The following is a 12,500-nucleotide window of genomic DNA, read 5'->3' as shown; positions in this document are numbered from 1 at the left end:
CCATAAATGCAAAAGTGAGCCATGTACAGATAGCGTGGGCTTGAGACATAACGTTTCACATCCCGTGAAATGAGGTATCATCAACTTCTCTGGTGTCACGTAGCATGCAAGCTAACAAGCTAGTGTTGTCTAACTAACTCCGTGACTTATTAACGTCAATTAGCGCGACAGGTAATGTTGTAAAGCGTGGCACGCGGGTGGTCTGCATCTATGCATGCAACCTACATTATGGCCAAGCTGCATCTCCTCCTCCTTCTCCTGAAAAGTTTTCTGACAAATAGGCATTTTGTCATCATCCTCTGATACTGTGAAGTAGGATACTGCCACACAGCCGACGCTCATAAACATTTGCTTAGCGTGAGCATAATTTACACGTCACCTTATCGGCCAGGTACATCGGCAGAAATTTTTCATATCTGCAGATACCGATAATTAAGTTTTTAAGCCGATAACTGCCGATACCGATGTCTTGCCGATAATATCGTGCATCCCTATCTATCGTGATAAACTTTTTTTCATTATACAGTCAGCTGGCAGCTTCAGTGGCTGCTAGCAACGTTTAGCTATCGCTGCTAGTTGAGATTCAACGGTGTGTCGCTGGTTTCCCTGGTAACGGACAGACGGTTAGCAGCTAGCCCTGGGTCTACTCTACCTTCTGATTGACGCTCTTTGCCCTGCCATCCACGGACAACTCAGTTTGACCCATCTCTCTGGACCATCGGGGTACTGGGTTCCAGTTTTATTGAGTTATTATCCTGACATTACACACACATACATAACAAGGAGCTCCTTCCCGAACTGAACGGCATTATACAAACATTCGTATCGCTCACACACACCGCCAGCACAGCCGCTTGCCGGAGCGGCACAGCACTCTGTGGATTGACAAATACGTCATCGTACGTATTCTGAGCTGTGACCATCGACTTTTGAACTCTGAACTCATACATCTATTCGGAACACAAAGAACTGTAAAATACATCGGGATTGTATTGCCATATTGTTATTGCATTAGTTAAGTTGTTTATTGATTGTATTTTTATAGCAAGCGTGAACGAGAGAGTGATTGGGCATTAGGCCACTGATATTGAATGGGTATGAAAATAGTTATTAAAGCAAATATTTAGAGTAGGTTCATTGAATGTATCTATTTATAATAATTAATATTAGTACATGTCTTATTTAATACTGAATGGCTTTTATCTCTTCATTATATTTAATATTAGTCAATATTACAGGGGAGTGAGATCTTAGTTACACTCACTCTATACACATCATTTTAGTAGTGGATTAATGCTCCCGCTACATTTTTTCCATTATTATATCATTATCGTGATATATATCGCTATCGTGATATAAAATAATCCATATCGTGATATATGTTTTTTTCCATATCGCCCAGCCCTAGACCACACCATTTCAAAAGGATAAGTGAACAAAGATAAGACTGCTTCATGGTCATGGCAGAATGGAAGCCCTGGACTCTAGATGACCACTGCTGGGATGGGACACATCCACAGAGACACACCCCAGCGGGGATACTGTGTGGAGCAAACTGTTGAGTAAGGCTCACACATGTGGAAGACAGGCAGTCTCTGTCCGCAGTGGGGTGTCTGTGTAGTATAAACTGTAGGGGGCGCTGTTGCATAAGGCTCACATATGTGGAGGACAGGTAATCAAAGGCCAAGTGGCCCCTCCCACTAAAATGCCCCATCAAAGGCGTGCCAGGCATGCTAACATCTGCTTACATCTGTCTCTAATCCCTTGATTCCACTTCTTCCATCTATTAATCTCTCTCTCCGTGTGATTCCACTTCTTCCATCTTGTATTCTCTCTCTCTCCGTGTGATTCCACTTCTTCCATCTTTTATTCTCTCTCTTCAGCTCACCTTCTCAGCCCTCAAGCCCCGCTGTGCTTCACTGCTAAATGAGTGAGACCCAGGTCTGTAGTCTCAGCCTATTCAACCGGTCTTTAGATCCAGCCTGTTTCGACAGATCTGCAGCCTCTCTCGCTCTCCAGCTTACAGAGGTATCTCTCTCTCTCTGTCTGTCTCCTTTTCTCTCTCCCTCATCCTGATCTGTAATCCATCCAATTTGTGAATGCAATTTTCCCATTTTCTTTCTTTTTCTCTCGTCTCATTTGTCTTTCTTAGATTTCGTTTGTGATTGTGAGTGTGAAAGAGATAGAGAGATAGAGAGAGAGAGAGAGAGAGAGAGAGAGAGAGAGATCTAACTCACCACTGCTCCCACAGTCAGTGCAGGACAGCAGCTCCTCTGGTCTCTTGTCCCGGTTTGACTCTCTGGTGCCCAGACAGAAACTACAGATAGGGATAGGGTTGGCCCGCACCTGTGGAGGGAAGAGGGAGAACACACAAACACACACACACACCAGGTGTTAACAAGGAACAGCAACGTCTGAAGTAAAGACAAGGTAGGTAACATACACACGTACACACACACGTACATTCACACACAAACTATAACTCAGAAATGGCCACACCAGGCGTATAACAAGGTGTTTAGCAACAGACTGGTATTCCAATCTCACACCATCACTAGGCTAACACACACACACACACACACAAACACTGAGTAATCTACCACACACACACACACACACACACACACACACACAAATCTTCCACAGGCGATGCCAGCAGACCTAGCCACTAGCCAGCAGTGGAGTTCATTACAGCCCATTACATCAACAGCGCAGAGGCAGCAGAGGCTAATTACAGTGGGTTACATCACAGCACTGTACAGCAGCCACACACACATCCACACACACACACATCTGTGTATGATACAATAAAGATGTTATGATGCCTTCACTCTCTCTCTCACACACACACATACAGTGTAAACAGCTCTGTGTGTGTGTAGGCTGTTTTTGCATTTGGGCTTCATGACAGCACACTGACAGTCTTCAAAAATACGCAAAAGAATCACACACACACACACACACACACACACACACACACACACTTTAAATACAGACTTTAAATTAATATATGAAATTAAACAACATGGACACCTATACGGATAAAATAAATCACCAAGGCTAGCAAAGCAGATTGATAAGCAAAGAATGAGAACTGCAGAAACGCAGGCAGGACGTCAGGCGACAAAAACAAAACACAGTGACACAGGCTGTTTTTTTTTTTCGTTTTATGTGTAGGCTGAGATATTCATAAAATTGTATTCAGTCTTACTTGTGGTCCTTTTGTAAAACCAACAGGTGCACTTCGTTGTGGATAAGTAAATCCTATGTAGCCTACTGTTCCACCTACGTGTTTAGCATAACGTAGCATAACTAGCTATGTTTCTAGATAACTGTCTAACAGCTGTTGCCATTCCCACGAGACGAACATTTGAATGATGTCAAAGTAAAAGTCCTGTGTTTGTTTCCAGAACAACAATACAAGCAATATACATTTTCTGACCTAAATAAGAAGAGGGCAGAACAGCCTATTGTGCTACATTTTTGCAGTCCTGGTAATCTTTTGTTTGGCATGTTGGTAAGGTTATTTATAGGACCATTTGTTAATGGTTTTGTTCTTTAGAGAATGTTTGTTTATAGAATATAAATGTTTCAACAAATAACTCAATTATAATTACAAAGAGGGAAATAAGCAACTTTGTATCGCAACTTTCACTTGCTCCCGCAATTTAATCGCAACAAACACCTAAAAAGCACCGCAACTTTTTGGATAAGCCCCCACGAAATCAGTAATTTTAGGCCACAACTGTCACAAAAAAGGCCAGCGAAATCCTGGGGGGACTGATTTTAACAGTAAGAAACAGACAACAAAAAAATCCAGAAAACTGCATTTTATAACATTTATGACTTTATTTGCATTTGATGCAGAAAATAAGTATTTGAACCCATAGCAAAACATGACTTAGTACTTGGTGGAATAACCCTTGCTGGCAAGCACAGACGTCAGACGTTTCTTGTAGTTGGTCACCAGGTTTACACACATCTCTTGGCGGTGGCGGTGGGGATGGTGTTCTTGGGGTCATATTCAGCATTCTTCCCCCTCCAAACGCAGCAAGTCGAGTTGATGCCAAAAAGCTTAATTTTGGTCTCATCTGACCACATCCTGTTTCCCAATCCTCCTTAGAATCATTCAAGTGTTCATTGGCAAACTTTGGACGGCCATGTGCTTCCTTGAGCAGGGGGAACTTACGAGTGCTGCAGTACTTCAAACCATTACGGCGTAGTGTGTTGCCAATGGTTTCCTCGGTGACTGTGGTCCCAGCTGCCTTGAGATCATTCACAAGCTCCCCCTGTGTAGTTCTGGGGTTATTCTGCACCTTTCGGATGATCACCGATACCGCACGAGGGGATATTTTGCATGGAGCCCCAGACCTAGAGCAATTGACAGTTGTTTGGTGTTGCTTCCATTTACGAATAATCGCACCAATAGTTGTCTGCTTCTCACCAAGCTGCTTGCCAATGGTTTTGGAGCCCATTCCTGCCTTGTGCAGGTCTACAATTTTATCTCTGATGTCCTCGGACAACTCTTTGGTCTTGCCCATGGTGGTGAGGTTGAAGGTGTGAAGTATGATTCTTTGGACAGGTTTCTTTTATACACGTCACCAGTAAAGATCAGGTGTACCTTGTTAGGCCTAATGAGGACTAATCTGTGTGCTTCTTTGGCACATAACTGGTCATTGGGAGCCAGAATTCTTGCTGTTTGCTTGGGGGTTCAAATACTTATTTTCTGCATCAAATACAAATAAAGTCATAAATGTTATAAAACGCAGTTTTTGTTGATATTCTATTTCTCACTGTTAAAATACACTTACCATTACAATTATAGATCACACATTTCTTTGCAAGTGGTCAAACTTGCGAAATCAGCAGGGGTTCAAATACTTATTTTCCCCACTGTATATCACGGTATATTATACATAGGGTGGCCAGATTTGAGTTTGTGAAAAAGAGGACATTTCAGTGGTGGCTAAATGTGTCCACATACATAGGCTATACAGTATGATCATTTATGTATTGACCCTTATGAACACTAAGTTGCAGAAACAATTCTGCCTCAATAAGCTATTGGCCTAAGCAATAGTGGCCAGTATAGGCATACTTTGTACTGAACGTTTCTGTATCTTTAAATAGTAAGATTAAAACAAAGTGCATGTAGTGGCATTTAATCCAGTGCTTATGTTGCTTTCAGTGGTTCTTTAATGTCTTTACAGAAGATACATCAAGTGTTAAAAAAAAACTTTCTTTCCAATGTTTGTTCATATGTTAACGCAATAATGATGAGCAAAAAATGTTCTTACATGGCCACATATAAAAATAAGAAAATTAAGAAGTTGGCGATTACACATTACTCATACGCCCCATTGGCCGCTTCAGCTCATTGGTGCAACGTGCTAACGTCGCCAGCATATTGGTGAGGTGAAGACTGTCCTATAAACAAACGCTAGAAAACGATGGAGCTGCGTTTTTTCTGGATAAAAAGCACATTAGCGTTTACATTTCTCAACCGATTTCGTTTTTGTTTTCAAGGGTTTATGATCTACGTGGAGTTCCAATAAGTTTTGTCTCCATGTTACTCAGAATCTAGATAGTTATAATTACCATAGACATATACCCATACATATGCTATATGTCTATGATAATCGCTGCTAGACGCTAACTGTTCTAGCACTCATCTCTGTTTAAACAAAGTCAGCCAAGGATACAGCAGAACATCACACATGCAGCATGCAGTCACAAAACCTGCCACTAGGGGGAGACAGTCAACCCAGCCATGAGCACAAGCTGTGTGTGTGTGAAGTGGGCAGAGAAACATGGTTGGCTGGGTTTTCTGCACACTCACACTGTCTGTTTGTCTGTCTGTCTGTCTCTCACTCTCTCTCTCTCACATACACACACACACACACACACACACACACACACACACACACACACCCTGAGCAAGTTGTCTGCCATACCGACCCAACTTGGGCAACAGGCAGGGTACTACCAGGAGTAGGGGTAGGGGCGTCAGCTGTGTGCGTGCGTGCGTGACAGTAATCTGCCTACCAGAACTCACAACCAGGAAATGGACAGGAATTCACACCGATAATGAGTCACACACCACACCACACCACACCCAGAACACACACACATATGCACACACACATATGCACACACACACACACACACACACACACAGACACAGACAGAGCAGACCTATCTACTTCCAGATCAACACTGCCCCATCACACACGCGCAATAACCCCACAGAATGTTCCCTTGCTGTGTGTTTGAAAAAAGTGTGTTCAAGAGATCGAGGAGGACCCAATGCACTGTAAATGAAAAGCTCACAACCAGTGTGTGTGTGTGTGTGTGTGTGTGTGTGTGTGTGTATTCATCAGGGTAAACAGGCAGCTGAACGGGACCAACAGACTCAGAAGGAGAGGGTGAGCTTGGCTCCCTCGGGACACACACACACACACACACACACACACACATACTTTCCTGCCTCATCATCATCATCTTAGCTCCTACACACACACGTGGGCCAGGCAGCACACAAACACACACACATTCCTACTTCAGAAGTCCTGCAGGGATTGGTGGGTCCTTACGCAGCTCTTTCCAGGAAACTCCCCACTGGGTTGGATTTGCAAAGCTGTTGAAGAGTGTGTGTGTGTCTGTGTGTGTGTGTGGCAGAGAGGGAGAGAACACGTGCGTGTGTGTGTGTTTTTGTGCGTGTGGCAGAGAGGGAGTGTGTGTGAATGTAGCAGACAGTGACTGCCTTAATAGAGTTTTTGTAAGATGGCAGATCAGTTTCCATCCAGATGCATTAATCATCCATGACTGTTTATTTACATTTCAACACCTCATCACTTGCCACTGGTCATTCTCTGGTACACACACACACACACACACACACACACACACACACACACACACACACACACACACACACACACACACACACACACACACACACACACACACACACACACACACACACACAGCTCAGTTTGTCTGCTTAGACAGTGTCTAGGTCTCTGCCAAGAGAAAACGTTGCAGAGGCTTGAAATGGAACCTTCCAGAACGGTAACATATCTGACCCCATATCTTCCTCCTCTCCTCTCTGATTGGCAAACACACAAAGCTGCTTCAACGTCAGGGAGCGACGCAACACTGACGTCAGCCGCCAATGAGAGCACAGAGAGCTGAGGCAGAGAGAATAAGTGACCAATGACATGCCACTACCATATGTCAGCCCCCGCCCAGAAGTACCTCACGACCAATCATTATATCTCTTATAATCAAGCCGATCTGTGCATGGAGTCATTAGTAATTAAGGGCTTGTCTATCACATACCAGCAGACTGGGCACTAATGTGGAGCTTCCAAACTGAGGCCCGATGGACAGACAGGCAGAAGCGCTGCAGGGCTGCACTGAGCACGCAGACAAGCGCAGGTCGGTTTAAGGCGCTTCGTAGCGCTAGAGTTGACCAAGTGTCTACTCATCAGGAACAGAGAACCACAGAAGCATGTACATGCTCCGATGTAGTGTGCACTCGATCAGAAGCGTGTGAGGCAAGTGTGCTGAGTATGCATATGTTCAAATGTAGTGTGCACTAGATCAGAAGCATGTGAGGCAAGTCTGCTGAGTATCAAATGCTCCGATGTAGTGTGCACTCGATCAGAAGCGTGTGAGGCAAGTATGCTGAGTATGCATATGTCCAGATAGTATATGCTCATGGGGATAGGATTTTTAATGTTTGCATGCTGTAAGGGAATATGTGTGTACTGTGTGAGCTTAATGTTTATGGTGTGAGAGGGTGTACTATGTGTCGTTAGTGTTAACTGTCCAAATGTGCTGTATGCCTGTGTGTGACAGTATACTTGTGTGTATGTGTGTGTGACAGTATGCATGTGTGTGTGTCCGAGCAAGAGACAGCATGTGCCGTGTGACACTATGAATGTGTGTGTGTGTGTGTGTGTGTGAGAGCAAGACAGCAGGTGCCATGTGACACAGTGCCCACGTGTGTGTGTATGTGTTTGGCAGGAGTTCTACTTCACCTTTATTCTTCCATCCATATTCAGGGTACCCCCAGGATTTTTCATCTCAAATTTAAGACTTTTTAAGACCTTTTCAAGACCACTTTAGATGAAATTTAAGACCAACATCGCACCTTTCCTGATATGCATAATTTTATGAAAAAAAAAAAAAATGTAATCATAAGACAACCATTTAAAACAATAACTATGAGGGGTGGACGTGTGAGTGTGTGTTTGTGTACATGTGTGTGTGTGCATGCGTGTCTGGATACGTCTGTGGGTGAACCTGTGTGCGGTTGTAATACAACAGATCCTACAGCCTTTGGAGCTCTGCGCTTTTGGCAGCAATCTGTTCATCCAGTATGATGAGTTCAGCCAACTTATTATAGCGGGAGCTTTTCCATTAAAGTTGCTGTGTTTTTGAGGTGTTTGTTGCAATTAAATTGCGGAAGCAAGTGGAAGTTGTGATAGAGTTGCGAATTTTCCTCTTTGTAATTATAAGAGTTATTTGTTAAAAATAAGTTATTAATAAACAAACATTCATTAAATAACAAAACCATTGAGAAATGGTCCTCTAAAATAATAACCTCACCAACATGCCAAATAAAAGATGTAGCAAAAATGTAGCAAAATAGGCTGTTAAATGTATATTACTTGTATTGTTGTTATGGAAACAAACACCGTTTAGTATTGGACTTTTACTTTGACATCATTCAAATGTTCCTCTCGTGGAAATGGCAACAGCTGTTATCAAGAAACATAGTTATGCGATGTAATGCTAAACACGTAGTGAGAACAGTACATAGCAACAACGAAGTGCAGCTGTTGGTATTACAAAAGGACCACCAGTAAGACTGAATAAAGTGTTATGAATATCTCAGCCTTCACATATAATGGGGAAAAAACTGCCTGTGTCACTGATCTGACGTCCGGTCATGCACGCCTTTCTGCCGTTTTCAATCGGTTTTGCTATCCTTGTTAATTTATTTTATCTGTATAGGGGTTTATGTTGTTCAATCTCATATATGAATTTAAAGTTGTCCAATTTCAACTAACCCATTCTTCAACACTATGCTACCTTTATCTTCAAACAGAAAGTAAGTTAAAATCTCAATTGCAACAGCTTTAGAGGGTTTGGGAAATAATCGCTGCTGATTTGATGTTTGGTGGAGTCAATCCAGAATTAGTGTTGATGAAATTATAATCAAGTCACTCAAACTGCCGTGAAAAAAACGGGAGTCGCTGAAACTGTTGTTGCATCCCTGTACAACATTGTGTTCTTAAATGTTAGACGTTTCAATTTCTTTAAATCACCCAAAAGCCCCGCTCCACTGTTGCCTGTGATAGCAGACGCTTATTAACTAGCATTACCCTGTCCCTGACGGGGTCAGCTCATTTTTCCGACGCCCCATTGGTCCGATGCGTCAATATTCCGAAAATGTCCCATTGATCCTACAGCCCTTAGTCTTAGATAGATTTTCACCAATAAATTGAAACCCTTTGTCCCGACAGTTCAATGTTCCGACCAAAAGCTGCTTTAGATCACCGTCGCCTCATGATAAAATAATGCATGCCTACAGGCCTATAGTATTATTATTATTATTGTTACTATAATTATATAGGCTAAATCGATAGAAAACTGTGAATCTCAAAACCAAAGCGGAATCATCTTTCCATGACAGCTCTCGAAAAGCAGCGCAAACAGGGTTCTTTCCATTAAGCTATCCTCCCGTCCTCGAACTGTGCGTGGCTGCAGTAGACCTATGCTGCTGTTAGCCCATCCGTAGTTGGTTTGTTTTGTTTATTTTACATTTGCAAAGACGCTGCTGGCCTAGACTTCTCTAGCTCGACCAAAAATCGAAATAACTTGTCCGTATCTGTCTCAATTGCGTCTCTGGTGTCTGGGCGCAAAGTAGAGCAGCAACAACGTGCGTCTGTCCTTACAGCGGCAGTCTACTTGGCACCGGGTAAAACAGGGGCGAGGAACATACGACCTGGGGAATTATGTTGACCGACCCCAAACAGCCATTGGTCGGAACATTGAGCTGTCGGAGCAATGGGTTTATGTTAATCATTTCGAATTAGTGGGCTGTAGGATTAATGGGAAATTTTCGGAATATTGACGGGTCGGACCAAAGGGGCGTCGGAATAATGGCATGCTACCGTCCCTGACAGGGCAGTGTCCTAGATAACTGTCTAGCTAGCTAGCGCAGCTAGTGAATAGTTAACGTTAGCTAGTTTTATCCTTTATATCGTGTCAGCATCTCAGCCAGTTCAGAGTCATATACAGGTTGCCTGGTATTTTGGATGCGACGTTTGGGTGTACTAAGATTCGTTGTCACAACGAACAATAAACAAATGTGGACTTGATGAACGAAATTTAAGACCTGTTGACGAAATTTAAGACCTGTTGACGAAATATAATACCTTTTCAAGGCCTTAAATTATCAATACTAAATTTAAGACTTTTTCAAGTTTTTAAGACCTCGCGGGTACCCTGATATTTGCAAGTTGTCTTGCGGTCATCCCGTTGGGAAGATACGCACAAATTGTTTGCATGACTGTGTGTGTGTTTGTGTGGGAGGGGGTGTATGTGTGTGCTGTGTGGAAGTATTTGAGCACTGCCTTCTGTGCGACGGTTTATTGTTCATCAATCTGTGTGTTTTGAGTGTGCGCGCGCGTGTGTGTGTGTGTGCGCTCTCCACAGTAAAAAGTGCCCTTTAGGAACATGTTGGTTCAGCCAGTCCCGAGCACATCACGGATCACACTAAAGGATTGCACTGGCATCATCTAATCATGTGAGGAGAGACTGCTCTGTGTGTGTTTGTGTGTGTCCCACTGAAGAACCTATCTTCTAGCCTCATCTGATCATGTGAGAAGACACGCAGGCTGCTGCCGGGTGTGGGTGTGTGTGTGTGTGTGTACACACTGTTTTACCATGCACTTTATAAAGGTGTTTGAGGTGAAGAGAGCATACTGGGTGTGTGGGATCTTTGTGTTGTGTAACTGTATACAGTGGGTGTGTCTCACAGCGTGATTGTGTGTGTGTTTACTAGTGTTACGTTTTATTGTCTGCCTGACCTCTGAGTCACCGAGGCGATGACTGACGGAACGAGGACGCCCAAGTGATCACGTTGCCATGACATCAGCCAATCACCTGCAGGCATCCTACTGCCAACAGAAGTGCCCACTCCTGCTCCTGAGCAAGACTGTCCAGTTACTGTGAGTGAGTGTGTGTCTCAGGAAGAAATGCACCTGTGTGTGCACGCACACTCATGTTCTCAGCTGCAAGTCAGTGTGTATGCACAAGCGTCGCAGTGCGTGTGTGTGTGTGTGTGTGTGTGATGATGGTAAGTTTCTCATAAAAGCACGGCTGTGAATAAGAGACAGACAGATAGTGGTAGACACAGTTCTATGCCATGAGACAGGAGAATCTACTCTCTGTTCTGCCGTCACAGACACAGAGAGAGACAGAGAGAGAGAGACACAGAGAGAGAGAGAGAGAGAAACACACACAGAGAGCGAGAGACAGAGAGAGAGACAGAAGAGAGAGAGGAACAGAGAGAGGGACACGGGCACAAAGAGGGCCACAGACAGAGAGGGACACAGACAGACAGAGAGACAGAGAGACACAGACAGACGGAGAGAGAGAGACACAGAGCGCACACAGGTGCATTTCTTCTGTCAAAGAGGGACACAGACAGACACATCACCTAGGGTTCTTCGCCTTCGCAGTTCAGCATCAGATTAAACATACAAACAGTCACACACCAAATTACTCTACAGTTTACAGGCGCCACATAATTGCACACAAATCAACACCTGGGCTTCTTAGGCTTTACAGCTGCTTCAGAATAAACACATTACTTACATACATACATACTTACATACTTACTTACACACACACTTAACACATCACATACTTACACACACACTTAACACATCACATTTAACATGCACCTCCTTATTGATTAGAGTGCAATTCAGTGTAGATATATTACTGTTGAGGCTGGCAGGAGAATTCACAATTCAAGCTGTGTGTGTGTGTGTGTGTGTGTGTAAGCGCCTGCGTGTCTGTTTGAAGGTCTCCCTCACTGAAATAGGCTACATTTTGCATATGAAAATCACATTCACCTTTCAGAAAAACCATTGTGTGTGTGTTTTTATCATGCACACACTATGAAATACAAAAGCAGTGACCAGCTATGAAAAAGAGTCTCACTGAAGAGTGCTGGTGTGTGCGGGTGTTAGGGTTGGGCGATGTCTCCTTATTTGGCAGAAGACGATGTTTACATTGAAACATCGTGATGGACGATGATATCGTCTCGTCTGGGGGGGGGGGGGGGGGGGGGGGGGGGGGGGGTGGTAAGGGTGGGTTGTACTGTTTATATCAACACCTTCGTGTCTATTCCATTTTGTAGCCATTGCGCTGAAGTTAATGCTTTCGCTAAAGTTGAACGTCATATTTCTGTTGAC

General features: G+C 43.6%; 1 protein-coding gene across 1 annotated transcript in view; it reads right to left on the bottom strand.

Moving 5' to 3' along the window:
• The window catches only part of kat6b (K(lysine) acetyltransferase 6B), a 36,954-nt gene that overhangs the window by 16,599 nt on the left and 7,855 nt on the right, over positions 1–12,500 (bottom strand). The window contains exon 4 of the mRNA XM_080849115.1: positions 2,238–2,346. Coding sequence (XP_080705241.1) covers positions 2,238–2,346 — 109 coding nt within the window. The remainder of the gene's footprint in view (positions 1–2,237; positions 2,347–12,500) is intronic.

This window comes from Sprattus sprattus (genome assembly GCF_963457725.1).
Source record: "Sprattus sprattus genome assembly, chromosome: 12".
NCBI classification, from domain to species: domain Eukaryota; kingdom Metazoa; phylum Chordata; class Actinopteri; order Clupeiformes; family Clupeidae; genus Sprattus; species Sprattus sprattus.
This window is presented reverse-complemented; position numbering and strand designations above follow the sequence as displayed.